The 18,574-nt window shown below is 46.8% G+C and overlaps 1 protein-coding gene across 3 annotated transcripts in view; it reads left to right on the top strand.

Moving 5' to 3' along the window:
* LOC311113117 (protoheme IX farnesyltransferase, mitochondrial-like) overlaps positions 1-18,574 on the top strand; it is a 75,744-nt gene that overhangs the window by 49,451 nt on the left and 7,719 nt on the right. For all 3 annotated transcript variants that reach the window (XM_084156264.1, XM_084156263.1, XM_084156265.1), the window contains exon 5: positions 13,431-13,501. In XM_084156264.1, coding sequence (XP_084012390.1) covers positions 13,431-13,501 — 71 coding nt within the window. The remainder of the gene's footprint in view (positions 1-13,430; positions 13,502-18,574) is intronic.

Below are 18,574 nucleotides of genomic sequence, written 5' to 3' on the forward strand. Positions count from 1 at the left end.
GAGACACACACACTGAGCCTACTCAACCCTCCCAGAGAGACACACACACACTGATCCTGCTCAACCCTCCCAGAGACACACACACACACACAGTGATCCTACTCAACCCTCCCAGAGACACACACACACAGTGATCCTACTCAAACCTCCCAGAGAGACACACAGTGATCCTACTCAAGCCTCCCAGAGACACACACACTGAGCCTACTCAACTCTCCCAGAGAGACACACACACACTGAGCCTACTCAGCCCTCCCAGAGACACACACACACTGAGCCTACTCAATCCTCCCAGAGAGACACACACACACTGAGCCTACTCAACCCTCCCAGACACACACACACACACACACACACACACAGTGATCCTACTCAACCCTCCCAGAGAGAGACACACACACACTGAGCCTACTCAACCCTCCCAGAGAGACACACACACACTGAGCCTACTCAACCCTCCCAGAGAGACACACACACACTGAGCCTACTCAGCCCTCCCAGAGATACACACACACTATGCCTACTCAACCCTCCCAGAGAGACACACAGTGAGCCTACTCAACCCTCCCAGAGAGACACACACACAGTGAGCCTACTCAACCCTCCCAGAGAGTCACACACACAGTGAGCCTACTCAACCCTCCCAGAGAGACACACACACACTGAGCCTACTCAGCCCTCCCAGAGACACACACACACACTGAGCCTACTCAACCCTCCCAGAGACACACACACACACAGTGATCCTACTCAATTCTCCCAAGGCGCTGTCTTGCACCGTGTCTTTCAGAAACCATGTTGTGGCTTTAAAGTGACAGATGGTTGCCAACTCATTTTCAGGACGCATCATAGGAGCTAACTGGCTGAGATGAGATTGTTAGAGCCTAGGTCTCTGGGGCTCTGCTCATGGAGTCGACATGGACAGGCTATGACAAGGACTCTCCATTCAGTTTGTCTATTCACTGAGGGACTTCCCATCTGCTTTTGTGAATAGTATTGTACAGTATTTATCCTCACTAGTTTACCTCCTCAGTTTTCTCTGAGGTTTTACCAGTTACTATGCTGTCATCCCCATTGCTAGCATAAATTGAACCTTTAACTCATTCCATTTCCTGTCAATCAAATGCGTGTTGAACTAATAACGGGTTAGTGGGGGGCATCAGATCAATGCAATATTTTAACCCCCTCATATAGAGGGTGTGGGTAACCACAGTTACATCCTGGTTCATAATTAAAGATTATAGAGATGGTGGGAGGACGTTTCTTCTAATCAACTCTCCAGCCTCTGTGTGATGGTTGAAGGGATCTCTCCTTCCCACTCCCTCCCTGTGTAAAATGTCCAGAGACAGCCCTGATATTAACCATGTGCTCTCTGGCAGGCTGGCTCCATGCTTTACTAAACTACTCTGCTATAGTGGAGGATGTGGCTGTGTAGTGTGTTGAGGAGGAGAGATCCAATACTAGATCTGAGTCCCAAATGACACCCTAGTCCTCAGGGCTCTGCTCAAAAGTAGTGCACTGCATAGGGAATAGGGTGCCATTTGGGACAAAGACTAGGATGGTTTGGAATTGAATTGTAACTGTCCTTCTCATTGATACAGTAAATGCTGTCAAACTGGACTGTTGCTCCATATAGCATCCATACTAGCATGCATAGCATATGTATCTCATCTGAAATGTTTGCAGTTGTTGTGTTAACTTGATCCTGCCTTGTTTATTCCCCAGACTGTCTGCCGACTGTTCTGTTTCATCGGTCTTACTCTGTCTAGTTTACAGAACATGGAGGGAGGGAGGGAGGCAGAAGAAAGCAGCCCTGTTTGAGGAATGCAGAGGAAGGCAGCAGCATTGGTTGGGTGTCATTGTGTGAGCGGCAGGGCTGTCTGGCTGTTTTCAGAAGGAGCCCTGACATAAAGACAAAACACTGGAGGCAGGTGACCCATGTCTCAACATGCTACAGCGCTTACCACTTGACCCTGATAAAAGAGAATCATCAGAATTGAACAGGTTTTTCTCTGTTGCCTGTAGAGTGGTGTGCCCATGTGTTTGTGTATATGAGAAAGTATAAGACTGTCGACTAGGCATTTCTATCGTAGATGATGGATCACTCAAAATGATCAAATTAACTAAATAGCCCAAAATGTCTGTAAGCCTGTCAGTTTGACATTTTCACCAGCCCTCCTGCCACAAACTCACAAACTTGTCCTGACGGGGACCTTGAAGAAAGGTATATTTGGTTTGTTTTCCACATTGTCTCATTGGATTTTAATCAATTTCTCCTTTTCCTTAGCCCTGTATCCTACTAAAACAAAAAGGGGCTTTTTCCAAAGTCTGATGTCTAAAACCTTAAATGGACAGGCATTTGTCTAGTCTGTCTAACCAAACTATGAGCATTCCGACTTGTGTTTCCACCAGGTTAGTGGATTAGAGAGCACTGTTAGTTCTCTCTGTGAATGTTCTTCTCTGAGAGTTCCATGACGTTCTATCAGTGTGATTTGAGCAGCTTGATGAATGACCCTGTCCAGATGAATGAGTGGATATAACTGTGGGTCGCTGGTGCCCACGGCTTCAACACAAACCTGCCAGAGGTGCTGATGGGCCCCGTCATGTTTAGAGAGATCAGGCCAGGGAGGCCCTCCTTCAGATGTTTGACACGTGTCATCTGACTGTCTGAGTCGGGAGAACACCGTAGAGGAGCTCCCCACCTCCGTAGACCTCAAGGGCTCACCGTCTGGGTTATATTCACTAGGGCAAAACATTTTATAGCAGAAAAGTTTAATAATAATGTGATTTATATAGTGCTTTTCTACCAACTGAGTTACTCAAAGTGCTTTACATAGTAGGGGGAAACTCCCCTCATCCACCACCAGTTAGTCCCTCCTTGTTTCAGTCTGTTTTGTAACGTTTGGTGCCTAATGAATACGACCCAGCGCAGTATTCAGACTGAACCCTTCCTAGGAACCCATTTACTGTTCCACACAGCTGGAGGAGAGCCTTTACTGTTCCATTTACATTACATTTTACATTTTAGTCATTTAGCAGACGCTCTTATCCAGAGCGACTTACAGGAGCAATTAGGGTTGAGTGCCTTGCTCAAGGGCACATTTACGTCATTTAGCAGACGCTCTTATCCAGAGCGACTCACAAATTGGTGCATTCACCCTATAGCCAGTGGGATAACCACTTTACAATTTTTTTTGGGGGGGTAGAAGGATTACTTTATCCTATCCCAGGTATTCCTTAAAGAGGTGGGGTTTCAAATGTCTCCGGAAGGTGGTGAGTGACTCCGCTGTCCTGGCGTCGTGAGGGAGCTTGTTCCACCATTGGGGTGCCAGAGCAGCGAACAGTTTTGACTGGGCTGAGCGGGAACTATGCTTCCGCAGAGGAAGGGGAGCCAGCAGGCCAGAGGTGGATGAACGCAATGCCCTCGTTTGGGTGTAGGGACTGATCAGAGCCCGAAGGTACAGAGGTGCCGTTCCCCTCACTGCTCCACTGTTCCACACAGCTGGAGGAGAGCCTTTACTGTTCCACACAGCTGGAGGAGGGCCTTTCCTGTTCCACACAGCTGGAGGAGAGCCTTTCCTGTTCCACACAGCTGGAGGAGAGCCTTTACTGTTCCACACAGCTGGAGGAGAGCCTTTACTGTTCCACACAGCTGGAGGAGAGCCTTTACTGTTCCACACAGCTGGAGGAGAGCCTTTCCTGTTCCACACAGCTGGAGGAGAGCCTTTCCTGTTCCACACAGCTGGAGGAGAGCCTTTCCTGTTCCACACAGCTGGAGGAGAGCCTTTCCTGTTCCACACAGCTGGAGGAGAGCCTTTCCTGTTCCACACAGTTGGAGGAGAGCCTTTCCTGTTCCACACAGCTGGAGGAGAGCCTTTCCTGTTCCACACAGCTGGAGGAGAGCCTTTCCTGTTCCACACAGCTGGAGGAGGGCCTTTCCTGTTCCACACAGCTGGAGGAGAGCCTTTCCTGTTCCACACAGCTGGAGGAGAGCCTTTCCTGTTCCACACAGCTGCAGGAGAGCCTTTCCTGTTCCACACAGCTGCAGGAGAGCCTTTACTGTTCCACACAGCTGGAGGAGAGCCTTTCCTGTTCCACACAGCTGGAGGAGAGCCTTTCCTGTTCCACACAGCTGGAGGAGAGCCTTTCCTGTTCCACACAGCTGGAGGAGAGCCTTTCCTGTTCCACACAGCTGGAGGAGAGCCTTTCCTGTTCCACACAGCTGGAGGAGAGATATGGAATCTAAACCACCTCATTCTCTCCCCCTATACACAGTCATGCACATAGCTGGTTTCCAACCAAACTGTTGAGAGAGGTACTGTTACAAGCTTGCGAAACACATGTCATCTCACTCACACACCCTCAGTTATTGTCAAGTGATTGTAAAATCCCACAAAGTAGTGTATATTTCCCTTCAAACATGTTAAGTGTTTGGAACATTGGAACTTGCCGGTGTGCGAAAACACACACACACTCGAGGCTGGGTGTGAAGACTAGTCCAGTGTGGAGAGTTAATGATTAACAGGAGCCTCAGTGGAATGCTCTTGTTAGTAAGAGTGTGTGTTAACTTATCAGTCCGAGACAGAGCTAGATATGGCCGGCCAGCCAGTGCCCCAGATAAAGGAATTTGTCCTATTAGCACAATGTATGTGTTTACAGTGGAGTGAAAATGTCAGGCCTATCACCTAGTTATACGCTGTTGTTTACTTTGCCAGGGTGTTAGGCTGCAGTGAGTCTGATTGGGAGGGAACTAGGAAGACATTCATTGTGGGGACATTGTACCAACTCAGTACCTACTAGGAGAATGAGGTCGCTAGCCAAGATAGAAGACTAAAACTGCAACAAAGCTTGAAATTGGAACTGGTATTGTGATCATGGATTTGTTCATACGTTCAGACCCATTGTCTCTGATGCCAACCACAGTCACAACCAGAGTCAAGAACTGTCTCCCAAATGGCTCCCTATTAGCCTTGGTCTAAAGTAGTGCACTACGTAGCACCCATGGCCTGTAAGCAGCTCTGTTGATCACTTCATGGTGCTGGTGGGATGCACATTTCACTGTTTGGCTAGTTTGCTTACAGATGACTATATGCAGTAAGGTCAAAACAGAAAGGTACAGTATGTCTACCTGCTGCGTGAGATAATAGAAACATAACCTGTAACAGAATAGCTCCCTCTGGGTGTTCTAGAGCCATCTCATCATCCCCACTACTATCCACTGAGAGCTCAGAGTAGGCGAGACACACACACACACTGTAGACTGTAACCGGAGCCCTCCCTCTCAGTAGGAGGCGCTATAGCCGGGCCATGGTGCTGCCGTAAACGATGAGCGTAGTGATGCAATATGACATCTTGTGGTATTTATGATGAACTATGGCTCCATCACCTCTACATGGGATACTCTACTCTCTACTCCTCCTCCTCCCCTCCTCCCCCCCCCCCCCCCCTCCTCCCCCCCCCTCCTCCCCCAGGACCCCTGCCAGAGGGGGTTAAGACGCCTGTCTCCAACCGCCTCCAATGCCCAACCAGAATAGACAACACTCATCCATCGCGAGACACTGGTGAGGGAGTCGAGGGCTTAGGAAATGTTCTTTATGGTTTCTTAACAACCGGAGCGTCCGGTACAAAAACCGTCGGTGATCGTATCGGATCGGTGGAGCTGGACAAAAAACATCAGTATGCCAGAAAAAAAAAGGGTTCTGCAATTGTAGTTGGAATGTGGACACTATTGTCCTGACCCTCCTTTTCCATTTCCTAATGTCATCCCCTCCTCGTCTTGCTTCTCTTCCACCTCATCCTCCTCCTCTATTTGGTTAAGATATGGCATGCCCCTGCCTAATGCTCTGTAGTTAGTGTAGTCCTAACTTTTGGGTCAAAGTAGTGCACTACGTAGGGAATAGGGTACCTTTTGAGATGCTCCCCCTGCTACAACCTGAGGGAGTTACTGTCGCCAGGCTAGGCTGTAGGGGTAATGCTGGGTAATGTCGCTCCGCTCTGCAGTAATTAGATGATTTAACATGAGGACAGTTTAGCACTTCACTGTCCCACACTCAGCCCATTAATCAAGACAAGGCTGTGCCAACTCACTGCCAACAGTGTTACACTATGGTGAGAGGAGAGGGAGGGAGGAACAGAGGAATGTATAGCTTAGCCCTGCAAGCACAGCCAACAGGAGAGATGATGTAATGATGTAGTCTTGGACCGCCGTGTAGCCTAGCAACCCCCAAATAAGACTTAAACTGTACAGCTAGGCTATACCTCCATGGTTGAGGGATTTAGTAGGTGGAGAGGAGAGCTGGAACCCTTACCAGCTCCATATGTCTGGTGTGAGTCAGCCCACGGTATGTTTCTGTATAGACTATGTCATGCACATGGTGCCATGAGGACCTCTGATATAGAGTTCACAGCTGGGTTGGAGGGAGAGAGAGAGGGGGAGGGATCTGGTTAAAAAGTTTGTCTGAACTCCTTTTGTTAATGTCCCCTATCACCTCCACACACATGGACCAGAGTGTAAGACTGTGAGTGAGTTGGGTTTTTTCTCTGTGTACTTAGATTACACTCTAGAACCCCCACACACACACACTTAGATCAAACTCTGGTGATCCCAGTCATTTCATCACGTCTCTGGATCAGAGGGCGATAGAACTGGCTGGTTAAAGAACCTATATAGCACCTCAGGAACATCTGCCAGCAACGCACAGCATTCCAACCAGACACAGCTGTCTGCCGTTCTATCTCCCACCCCACGGCCACAACTAAGGGTGTGAAATAAATATTGTCCTTTGCACAGCCCCCGCTCTGTCTCTCTGTCTGACTCTCTCTCTGTCTGTCTGTCTGTCTGTCTCTCTCTGTCTGTTTTCTCTCTTTCTGTTTCTCCTCTCCTAAATGCCAGACAGTCCCTGCTGCATGTTCAGTTTATTAAGCACTCTGGAAGACTAATCTGGTTCTTCAGGCCCTGGTGAAAAGCCACAGCGTTGTTCACATAGCTCCAAGACATACAGTACCGGTCAAAAGTTTGGACTCACCTACTTTTCTTTATTTCTACTATTTTCTACATTGTAGAATCATAGTGAAGACATCAAAACTATGAAATAACACATATGGAATCATGTAGTAACCAAAAAAGTGTTAAATAAATCAAAATATATTTTATGTTTGAGATTCTTCAAAGTAGCCACCCTTTGCCTTGATGACAGCTTTGCACACTCTTGGCATTCTCTCAACCAGCTTCATGTGGTAGTCACCTGGAATGCATTTCAATTAACAGGTGTGCCTTGTTAAAAGATAATTTGCGTTTGAGCCAATCAGTTGTGTTGTGACAAGTTAGGGCTGGTATACAGAAGATCGCCGTATTTGGTAAAAGACCAAGTCCATATTATGGCAAGAACAGCTGAAATAAGCAAAGAGAAACAACAGTCCATCATTACTTTAAGACATGAAGGTCAGTACATCCGGAAAATGTCAAGGACTTAGAAAGTTTCTTCAAGTGCAGTCGCAAAAACCATCAAGCGCTATGATGAAACTGGTTCTCATGAAGACCACCATAGGAAAGGAAGACCCAGAGTTACCTCTACTGCAGAGGATAAGTTCATTATTTACCAGCCTCCGAAATCGGCAATTAACTGCACCTCAGATTGCAACCCAAATAAATGCTTCACAGAGTTCAAGTAACAGACACATCTCAACATCAACTGTTCAGAGGTGGCTGCGTGAATCAGGCCTTCATGGTCGAATTGCTGCAAAGAAACCACTACTAAAGGACACCAATAAGAAGAAGAGACTTGCTTGAGTTTACTGTATAGACACAGTGCACCTGGGTTTCCCTCATACAGAGACAAAAAGATGGGGAGCAAGAGAAGAGGTGAGGGAGAGGAGAGAAGAGGTGAGGGAGAGGGGAGAAGAGGTGAGGGAGAGGAGGGGTGAGGGAGAGGTGGAGAGAAGGGGTGAGGGAGAGGTGGAGAGAAGGGGTGAGGGAGAGGAGGAGAGAAGAGGAGAGGGAAAGGAGGAGAGAAGAGGTGAGGGAGAGAAGGGTGAGGGAGAGGAGAGAAGAGGTGAGGGAAAGGAGACTGCGGTTAGAGATGTTAGGTCAGCTGACGCTGCTGTGGGTTTGATAGTGTACAGCTTCTCTTGAGGAAACCCAGCTAAGGGTGGGTGTATAGTTGGCGTGTCTCTTGCCCTGACCTCTGTCACGCTTCTGTTGTTGTTTGTGTGGCCTGGCTGGTGGTGTCTGTTGTGGGGAGGTTGGTAGGTCAACCCCTGTCCCCGCTGGAGTAAGAGGTGCACAATGGGGCGGGCCTCAGAACCTTGTACTGTTACCGTGGTTATGACTGACGCCTGGAGGCAGCTGCTTTGGTGTGTGTGTTGTAATAGACTGAATGGATGGAGCTGGGCCCACACAGCTCACATTCACAAACACAGCTTCTCGCTCGTTGTCCTTGAGGTGTGTGTGTAGGACTGATTGCTACGTCATCTACATGTTTTCTCTCCTCAGTGACATGGATGCTCTATCCAGCTTTTTACTAAGCCATTATATACTCAGGCCAAGCGTCAACCAGACTCACACACTAAGACACAATGGCACTGCGGTTCACCTCCAGTCTCTGTGTTTCTCACCAGACATGAAAGTCCTAGAAGACCCACTGTGTGTGTTTTCCATCACTATAAATCACACAGTGTGATAGAAAGCACAGATATCTTCTTCCTCTAAGTCGACCACAGGAAGCGGAAATGCCACACACATACACACACTCTGTCTTCCTCTGAAAGGCCTGTTATCAATTGAGCCCTGGTTGTGGTTGAAAGATCACAATTTGTCTTTGATACCCCAAGGATCTGGCCGCTGTACTGTCTGTAAGGTAACCCATTCTCTCTCTCTCTCTCTAACTCTCTCCCCTCGCTCCATCAGACTCCCTCTCTATCTCTTGCTCTCCCCCATTCTCCCTCCCCCATTCTCTCCCTCTCTCGCTCTCTCCCCCTCTCTATGGTCTCGCCTGTGTTTTCTGCCCTCATCTGGTGTATAATTGTCCTTGTGGTGGTGGTGTGTGTGTGTGTGTGTGTGTGTGTAATCAAAAGCAGCACAACCCCTCCATAGCTTCCAGCTCTCCCTGGACATCTGGCTGGACCGCCTTTCAGTTTTATACCATCAATCTAACTGGCTGGGAGTCTTCTCTCTGTGCAACCTCAGAGGATCTGAATACTACAGTCCTAGATATAAAACCTACAGCTTTAGCTGTGAGCCTCTTTATGACTGTGTCCCAAATACCACTCTTCCCTTTTACAGTGCAACACTTTTGACACAAACCCTATGAGCCCTGGTCCAAAGTAGTGCACTATAAGGGAATAGGGTGCCATTAGGGACTCAGACTCTCTATTACTTTTACACTTAATAGAGTGTTTGACCTTCCACTGTTCAAAAGGATATCCGATTGACATGTATGCCCTTGTGATGTGATTGGTTGTGGACTGAGCATCTCCCTCTGAGCATCCTGTTCTACAAGAAGTGACTAGAAGAACAGGTGGTTGTGTTATTGTGCCAATCAGATTGAATTAGCTGATTTGACACTCCATCACTTTAAACAGCTTTGGACTGCTCCGGCCCTCTTTACCTGCTCCTACACAAATGCAAGCTCACAAACACACACACACACACACACACACACACACACACACACACACACACACACACACAATTGAATTGCATAATTGTTTAAAGCCACAGACCTGTGGTTGTAACATGGGACTGTGTGGTTGTAGGGAAGTAATGGGCTGAGAGGAGAGGGCTGGTAGAACTGTGATCCAGATGAAAACCTGACAGGAGGAGAATGGAAGAGGACACACTGTGTTGGGGACACATGGCGGACACACAGTGGGCTCACTGAGTAACTGTAATATGACATTCATATCAAACCAGGCGTCCATAGAGGACAAGCACATAGCCAAACCAGCCAGTGTGTCTGTGTCCATACAGCTCCAAACCCCAGGGCTGTATTCAGCGATACTCCTCCCCACACAGGCGTTGAAGGGAGAGAACATCACAGATAAGTCCAGTTATGTGAGGGTCAGATAGGGGGGTGTCAGTTTTTATGTACAGGTCAGAATGATGGCGTTATTGGAAACTGAAACGATTGTTGTGTTTTTATGTGACCAACGACCGGTCCTGCATGTGAGCTCTTCGTCTGCCTGAGGTCCAGTTCTGCTCTGGCCCAGGCTGCGGCTCCAACTGCAGTACGAAGCTCTGTCCCTCTCCTCTCTCTCTCCCCTCTCTCCCGTCCCGCCGCCCCTGACATCCTGATGTGTTTCCTGACCCAGGAAATATAATTAACACCTCAGCCTGAGCCCTGGGTCCCACAGCCGCAGCCACAGCTGTTCCCAACCCAGTAGAATAGTATTTGATTTCTTTCAAATATTTTAGCTGTGCTTGATTGAGCTTGCCTGACTTAATGGACCAATAGAGTAGTCCCAAAAGTGGCAACTCAGCCCATCTGACACTCCGGGCAGGCTAGAGCAAACGGTCAAAGTATTTGAAAGATTTCAAATAGTATTTGAACCCATGCTTTTACGGTAAACCATAAATTATATACCGGTATTCATTCACGGACCGGTTTGGATTTTTACTTTACCTTCTATAACGATATTTTAATGTTTGATTTGTTACATTATATAATTCACTCAAAAATGATGGCAATAATCCCTTTTCATCACCAGTAAGAAACTGCTACCAGCTGAGAACTGCTAGCTAACTTACTAGCACAACAAGTCAACAATTTCGGGAGGGCAAGCTTGCCCCCGGAAATCGGCAGACCATGAAAGGAAGAACTGCAATTGAAGCGGAAAATACTGTCAAAGACGAGAATAATTATTCTCATAAAGGAAATATAGTATGCCTCCATTTCCTAAAAAATAATACAAAGACAAAAGAAATGTGACTGTCTAAATTAAAACAAATTAAATGAAGACATGGTTGAGTACCAGAGTTGGAGGCTACAAAATAGGTTTTTGATTCCTACACAATCAGAATGGAGAAAGCTCATTAAAACCACTCAGAATTAATTTATTTCCATGCGCTTCCCATAAAGCATATTTAGCTAGAACTTGTATTATTCAAAAACATAAAATACCGTCATACCGTAAAAACTAGAAAAATACTGTGATCTAATATTTTGGCCATATCACCCAGCACTAATTTGAACCCAGGTCTGCAGCACAGTCAGGCCAGGCCCAGTCCAGCACTGTATGGACCACAGTCAGGCCAGGCCCAGTCCAGCACTGTATGGACCACACAGGCCAGGCCCAGTCCAGCACTGTATGGACCACAGTCAGGCCAGGCCCAGTCCAGCATTGTATGGACCACAGTCAGGCCAGGCCCAGTCCAGCATTGTATGGACCACAGTCAGGCCAGGCCCAGTCCAGCACTGTATGGACCACAGTCAGGCCAGGCCCAGTCCAGCACTGTATGGACCACAGTCAGGCCAGGCCCAGTCCAGCACTGTATGGACCACAGTCAGGCCAGGCCCAGTCCAGCATTGTATGGACCACAGTCAGGCCAGGCCCAGTCCAGCACTGTATGGACCACAGTCAGGCCAGGCCCAGTCCAGCACTGTATGGACCACAGTCAGGCCAGGCCCAGTCCAGCACTGTATGGACCACAGCTGGAGCAAAGAGGGAAAGACTGAAGATTGACTCTATATGGAGCACATGAAGCTATGGAGCTTAGCTTATCCCTCCACTAACTGTATCACTGTGGGTGGCTTGTGGGTTTGTTACAAACTCTGCTGCCAGAAGCCACTTAAACAAAATGAAAGACATCAATTATCAACCCAAACCTCTGGATGCAGTCTAGACCTGACTAGTAGAGTACCCACCTGTTTTTACAGTATTACCTGTTGGTCATCAATCAATGTTGTATTCATCCCCTCAGTAGTGTGTGAATATAGGGAACAATTCACTGTGTTTGTCCCAAATGGCACCCTATAGCCTATATTTGCTAGTGAACTACTTTGACCAGGGCCCTATTAGGTGAATCCTGAAGGTTGTTTTGCGGCCGCTCATCTAGCTAGCCTGTCCAAGGAGGTTTTTCTTCCCTGAACACTGTGCAGGCACAGCAGGTCAGGATGATCCATTCTTTCAGGTCTCCAGAGCAGACAGACTCCTCTGTCACAGTTAAAGACGTTTCCCCTCTGCTGTGCCACTAAAGTGGTATGACCCAACTCCCCGAGGCCTCTAGCAAAATATAAATGTACTCTATATGAAATCTATTACCGACCACAGGGGTGTTTTTTAAATATGGAGACTTTCCAATGTCAAACGGACAGTGATTTAAGGATGGAGGAGAGAAATATCTGTTTATTTTATTCAATCCATATTTCAAAAGTAATGGTTCTTGATATTCTCTGGTCATCTGGACTTTGGTGCGAGTGCTCTGTTTTCTTCATTAGGGTGCTGGCTCATACACACACACACATACACACACACGTAGGCTTACACACACACTCACACAGATTAGCCGGTTCCTGCGTTTAAGTACCTCCATGTGTTAGTCACACATAGCTGATCTCTTTGGGCCACTTTGAAGCAGACTCCCCCAGAGTAGATCAGAAAACAGAAAAATAAGTCGTTTTCCCACATAATTGTCCCCCTATGTAGCCCAGACCCCTCCAACCCCCTCGTCACACCCCCCACCACATCCCACCTCTGTCCCTGCTCTGTGATGTGAAGGGACACTGCTCTGTTTTTGCTCTGTGATGTAAAGGGACACTGTTCTGTCCCTGCTCTGTGTGTAAAGGGACACTGTTCTGTCCCTGCTCTATGATATAAAGGGACACTGCTCTGCCCCTGCTCTGTGATGTGAAGGGACACTGTTCTGTCCCTGCTCTATGATATAAAGGGACACTGCTCTGCCCCTGCTCTGTGATGTGAAGGGACACTGCTCTGTTTTTGCTCTGTGATGTAAAGGGACACGGTTCTGTCCCTGCTCTGTGTGTAAAGGGACACTGTTCTGTCCCTGCTCTGTGATGTGAAGGGACACTGCTCTGTTCCTGCTCTGTGATGTAAAGGGACACTGTTCTGCTCAGAGATTTGCCATGAGCTGTTCCCGTCACTTTCCTTCACTACAGATGTCTGATGAAGGCCTGCATGGCTGAATAGTTTGTGTATGTTCACCACTATTTAGTTGTGGTGATATTTTTAATGCTCCCATAGAAGATGATATTGGTTAAGACACCCACTATGCCAGAGCGATGGTGTTATTTAGGAAAGTGCCAGTGAGCTGGGGTGTGGGTGGCGGTGGGTGACAGAGCCAGGCAGCTTGGGCAGTGGTGGGATGACCGGATTAATGATTACAGAGAAGAACTTGAAAGGCCTCTGCTGTGACTCTGAAGATTAACTGTGTGTGTGTGACTCGTCCATTAAGCCATACTCTCCTCTCTCCACAGTACTTTGAGGTGCCCTTTGACTCCAACATGAACCGCACAAAGAACCGGCCCCTGGTCAGAGGACAGATAAGGTAAACTAGCAATTATACTTCCCTATTCCCTATGTAGCACAGAGTCTTATGGGCCCTGGTCAAAAGGTAGTGCACTAGAGAATAGCGTGCTATTTGGGACGTAGCATCTCTCTTTGTCTCTATACTTCCGTTTCTGTCTCACAACATTTTTGCATAAAATATATTTTTCATATCCAGGATAAAATCCCTTGATGTTAAACCCTCTCTTTTGAGTGAGACCTGGATACCATCACCAAATACACTGCCCTTATCTCCATATTGGTGTCTGATCTAGTGGAGTGTTACCACTGTAATATCAGCTCTGTGTTATTGTGTGTCTCATTTGATATCGAGGGGAGGCAGGGAGCGTCGAGGGGAGGCAGGGAGCGCCGTGGGGAGGCAGGGAGCGCCGTGGGGAGGCAGGGAGCGCCGTGGGGAGGCAGCGAGCGCCGTGGGGAGGCAGCGAGCGCCGTGGGGAGGCAGGGAGCGCCGTGGGGAGGCATGGAGCGCCGTGGGGAGGCAGGGAGCACCGTGGGGAGGCAGGGAGCGCCGTGGGGAGGCAGGGAGCGCCGTGGGGAGGCAGAGAGCGCCTTGGGGAGGCAGCGAGCACCGTGGGGACACCTTCAATGAAACAGTAGTGCTGTGGTTGTTGTAGAAATATTTGACTAATAGATAATCAACTCAAAAATATCTCTCAAGACACCGGAGCTTGTGAATCCAAGAATTAGACTTTATTGCATAACAAAGCCGAGCTTGCTCCATGGAACAACTGTCTCTCTCTGGCTTAGAGATCTCTTATATACACACAAATGAAAAAATATGCGTACATTCCTAACTTATTTTAGTTCTGCACCACCCTTTTTTTTCAACGTCCAGCTGTCACACAATGTCCACTCCAAAATGTCATGAATGCTTTTTTTTCTATATGAAGCCTCTCATTCTATCATTCTATTGGCTGTGTGGCTTAGGCCCCTTCTTAAAAAACTAATGTAATGCACACTGTTGAGGGCCTCTGTGAAAGAACACATGCATTCATTTAAAACACAGCATATACTACATGTCTATATTCCTTATTTAAGCATGTATCTGGATTATAAAATATCAAACATGTTTATTATATTTTACCTTTGGCATCTCCCTACATGTGCCATAATGATACATAAAATAATCCTATATGGTGCACGCAGAGCACAGCATCACACACACTTCAGACAAGGTGGTGACTGAAAATGTTGTTATTTGATGAAAGAAATCACTTTACAAAAAAAAATATTTATTATTCCCATACCATTATTACAGAGAATCAGACAAATTATGCTACCCTCTGCCTATTGGCTACTTAGCTTATTCAAGCCTGTCTCAAAATACAACACTGTCCCTATAAGACAAAAATAAAAAGCTCTTTACCTGACTCGCTTTTCAAAGATGTCTAGAAATTTATAAATGTTGTGCTCTTGTAGGAAGCAATCACTCTGCTATTGCTGACCTACAAATTATCTGTAACTGGGCTAATAACTCACTAACAAAGGATATGAACAAAATTTGCACACGTGGCTACATGCAGCTCTCGCTTTGATCTCAAAATAAGCGCATCTACTCATGACCACACAGTCCAGTTCAAAGTAAATGGCACAGATCCACATATGGCAATGGTCTATTTGCATATATGCCTACTGCAGCTCTGATTGGTTATGCAGCAACTGAGTCATGAGTGTCAATGCAATAGAATCCCTCTCCGATGCGTTCTGCCTACAACACAATCTGTTGTTGTTTTAGTTTTTTTGTAATTTAGCAGACGCTCTTATCCAGAGCAACTTACAGTTAGTGAGTACATACATTTTCCATACTGTTGCATTGTTTGTTTTGTTTCGGTATGTTGCATTGAAAGTAGGGCTCTTGCGGTGTCCGTATTACCGCCACACCGGTGGTCATGAGTCACGAAGGCAGTCAAATTCCACGTGACTTTTTAGTCACAATAATTAGGCTTCTCCAAGCTCTGATGCTGTTGATGGTCATTAGTAGCCTACCAAACGTGTTAGCTGCCTGGTACTCACACTCTCTCTCTCTCTCTCACTGTGTCTGTCTGTCTCTGTCTGTCTCTCTCTGTCTGTCTGTCTCGCTGTCTGTCTGTCTGTCTCTGTCTGCCTCTCTCACTGTCTCTCTGTCTGTCTGTCTCACTGTCTTTCTGTTTGTCTCGCTGTCTGTCACTCGCTCACTGTCTGTCTGTTTCTGTCTGCCTCTCTCACTGTCTGTCTTTCTCTCTGTTTCTCTGTCTCTCTCTCTCTCGCTGTCTCGATGTCTCTCTCTCTCTGTCTCTCTCTCTCTCTGTCTGTCGCTCTCTGTCTCTCTCACTGTCTGTCTCTCAGTCTGTCTCTCTCTCTCTTTCGGTGTCTTTCTCTGTCAGCCTCTCTCACGGTCTCTCTCTGTCTGTGACTCTCTCTGTCTGTCTGTCTGTCTGTCTCTCTCTCTCTGTCTGTCTCTCTCTGTCTTTCTCTCTCTGTCTGTCTGTCTGTGTTGCTGTCTCTCTGCCTCTCTCTCTGTCTGCCTCTCTCTCCGTCTGCCTCTCTCTCCGTCTGCCTCTCTCTCTTTGTGTCTCTCTCTCCGCCTGCCTCTCTCTCCGTCTGCCTCTCTCTCTTTGTGTCTCTCTGTCTGTGTCTCTCTGTCTGTCTCTCTCACTGTCTGTCTCTGTCTCTCTCACTGTTTGTTCTCTCTCTCTTTCGGTGTCTTTTTCTGTCAATCTCTGTCTGTCTCTCTGTGTCTGTCTGTCTCTCACTGTCTCTCTCTCTGTCTGTCTCTCTCTCACTGTCTCTCTGTCTGTCTCTCTCTCACTGTCTCTCTCTCGGTCTGTCGTCTTTCTCTATCTGTATCTCTCTCTCTCTGTCTGTCTGCCTCTCTCTCTGTCTGTCTCTCTCTCTCTCTCTGTATGTCTGTCTGTCTGTGTCTCTGTCTGTCTCTCTCTCTGTCTGTCTGTCTCTCTCTCTGTCTGTCTCTCTGTCTGTCTCTCTCTCTGTATGTCTGTCTGTCTGTCTCTCTCTCTGTCTGTCTCTGTCTGTCTCTCTTTCTCTGTCTGTCTCTCTCATTGTCTCTCTCACTCTCTCTCTGTCTGTCTCTGTCTCTCTCACTGTCTGTCTGTCTGTGTCGCTGTATGTCTCTGTCTGCCTCTCTCTCTGTCTGCCTCTCTCTCTGTCTGCCTCTCTCTCTCTCTGTCTCTCTCGCTGTCTGTCTCGTTGTATCTCTCACTGTCTGTCTGTGTCGCTGTCTCACTGTCTCTCTTATTGTCTGTCTCTCTCTCTGTCTGTCTCTCTCTCTGTCGGTCTCTCTCTCTTTCGGTGTCTCTCACTGTCTGTCAGTCTCTGTCTGTCTGTCAGTCTCTGTCTGTCTGTCAGTCTCTGTCTGTCTGTCTCTCACTGTCTGTCTGTCTGTCTGTCTCTCTCTCTGTCTGTCTGTCTCTCTCTCTGTGTCTTTCTCTGTCAGTCTCTCTCACTGTCAATCTCTCTGTCTGTCTCTCTCTTTCTGTCTGTCTCTCTCTTTCTGTCTGTCTGTCTGTCTCTCTCTCTCTCTCTGTCTGTCTCTCTGTCTGTCTCTCTCTCACTCTGTCTGTCTCTCTCGGTCTCTGTCTGTATCTGTCTCTCTCTTTGTGTGTCTCTTTCTCACTGTCTGTCTCTCTCTCTCTCTGTCTCTGTCTTTCCTGTTTAGATGTCTGATAACCTGTCTATTGGGGCTCACTGAACCGTATTGTTCCGTTCCTCTGGATCTGTTATAGTAATGAGAGTCCCCCTGCTCTACTGGCCAGTAGTACCACCCGAGTGACAGTCTCAGCCATCTCCTTTAGTCTAAGAACAACAAATGTGGAGTGATTTGTTGATGAGAGAGAAGATACCGTCTTCCACCAAAAACCTATATATCCAAATAAGCCTGATTTTTAAACTAGAAGCGTTTACATTTTAGTCATTTAGCAGACACACCTATCCAGAGCGACTTATAGGAGCAATTTGGGTTAAGTGCCTTGCTCAATGGCACATCGACAGATTTTTCACCTAGACGGCTCAGGGATTTGAACCAGCAACCTTTTGGTTACTGGCCCAATGCTCTTAACCGCTAGGCTACCTGCCGCCTAGAAGCCTGTTGTGTGCTGGTTCTGAACCATGCCAGCCTACACGTACACACAGCACAGGGCTGGGTTCCCCCAACTGGTGGGGACATAAAAGACTGTAAAAACACCAGCAAATCAGCTCCAAGTGATTTTAATTTGGGAAATCTCTTCCAAAGTATTTCCACACATAACAGAGATATATATATATATATATATATATATATATGTATATATGTGTGTGTGTGTGTATATATATATATATATATATATGTGTGTCTGTATATGTATATATATATATATATATGTATATATATATATGTATATATATATATATATATATGTCTGTATATATGTATGTATGTATGTCTGTATATATGTGTGTGTATGTATGTATGTATGTACAGTGGGGGAAAAAAGTATTTAGTCAGCCACCAATTGTGCAAGTTCTCCCACTTAAAAAGATGAGAGAGGCCTGTAATTTTCATCATAGGTACACGTCAACTATGACAGACAAATTGAGGAAAGAAAATCCAGAAAATCACATTGTAGGATTTTTAATGAATTTATTTGCAAATTATGGTGGAAAATAAGTATTTGGTCACCGACAAACAAGCAATATTTCTGGCTCTCACAGACCTGTAACTTCTTCTTTAAGAGGCTCATCTGTCCTCCACTCGTTACCTTTATTAATGGCACCTGTTTGAACTTATCAGTATAAAAGACACCTGTCCACAACCTCAAACAGTCACACTCCAAACTCCACTATGGCCAAGACCAAAGAGCTGTCAAAGGACACCAGAAACAAAATTGTAGACCTGCACCAGGCTGGGAAGACTGAATCTGCAATAGGTAAGCAGCTTGGTTTGAAGAAATCAACTGTGGGAGCAATTATTAGGAAATGGAAGACATACAAGACCATTGAACACCATACCTACTGTGAAGCATGGGTGTGGAAACATCATGCTTTGGGGCTGTTTTTCTTCAAAGGGACCAGGACGACT

Source organism: Coregonus lavaretus (assembly GCF_964263955.1).
Source record: "Coregonus lavaretus genome assembly, chromosome: 1".
Taxonomy (NCBI): domain Eukaryota; kingdom Metazoa; phylum Chordata; class Actinopteri; order Salmoniformes; family Salmonidae; genus Coregonus; species Coregonus lavaretus.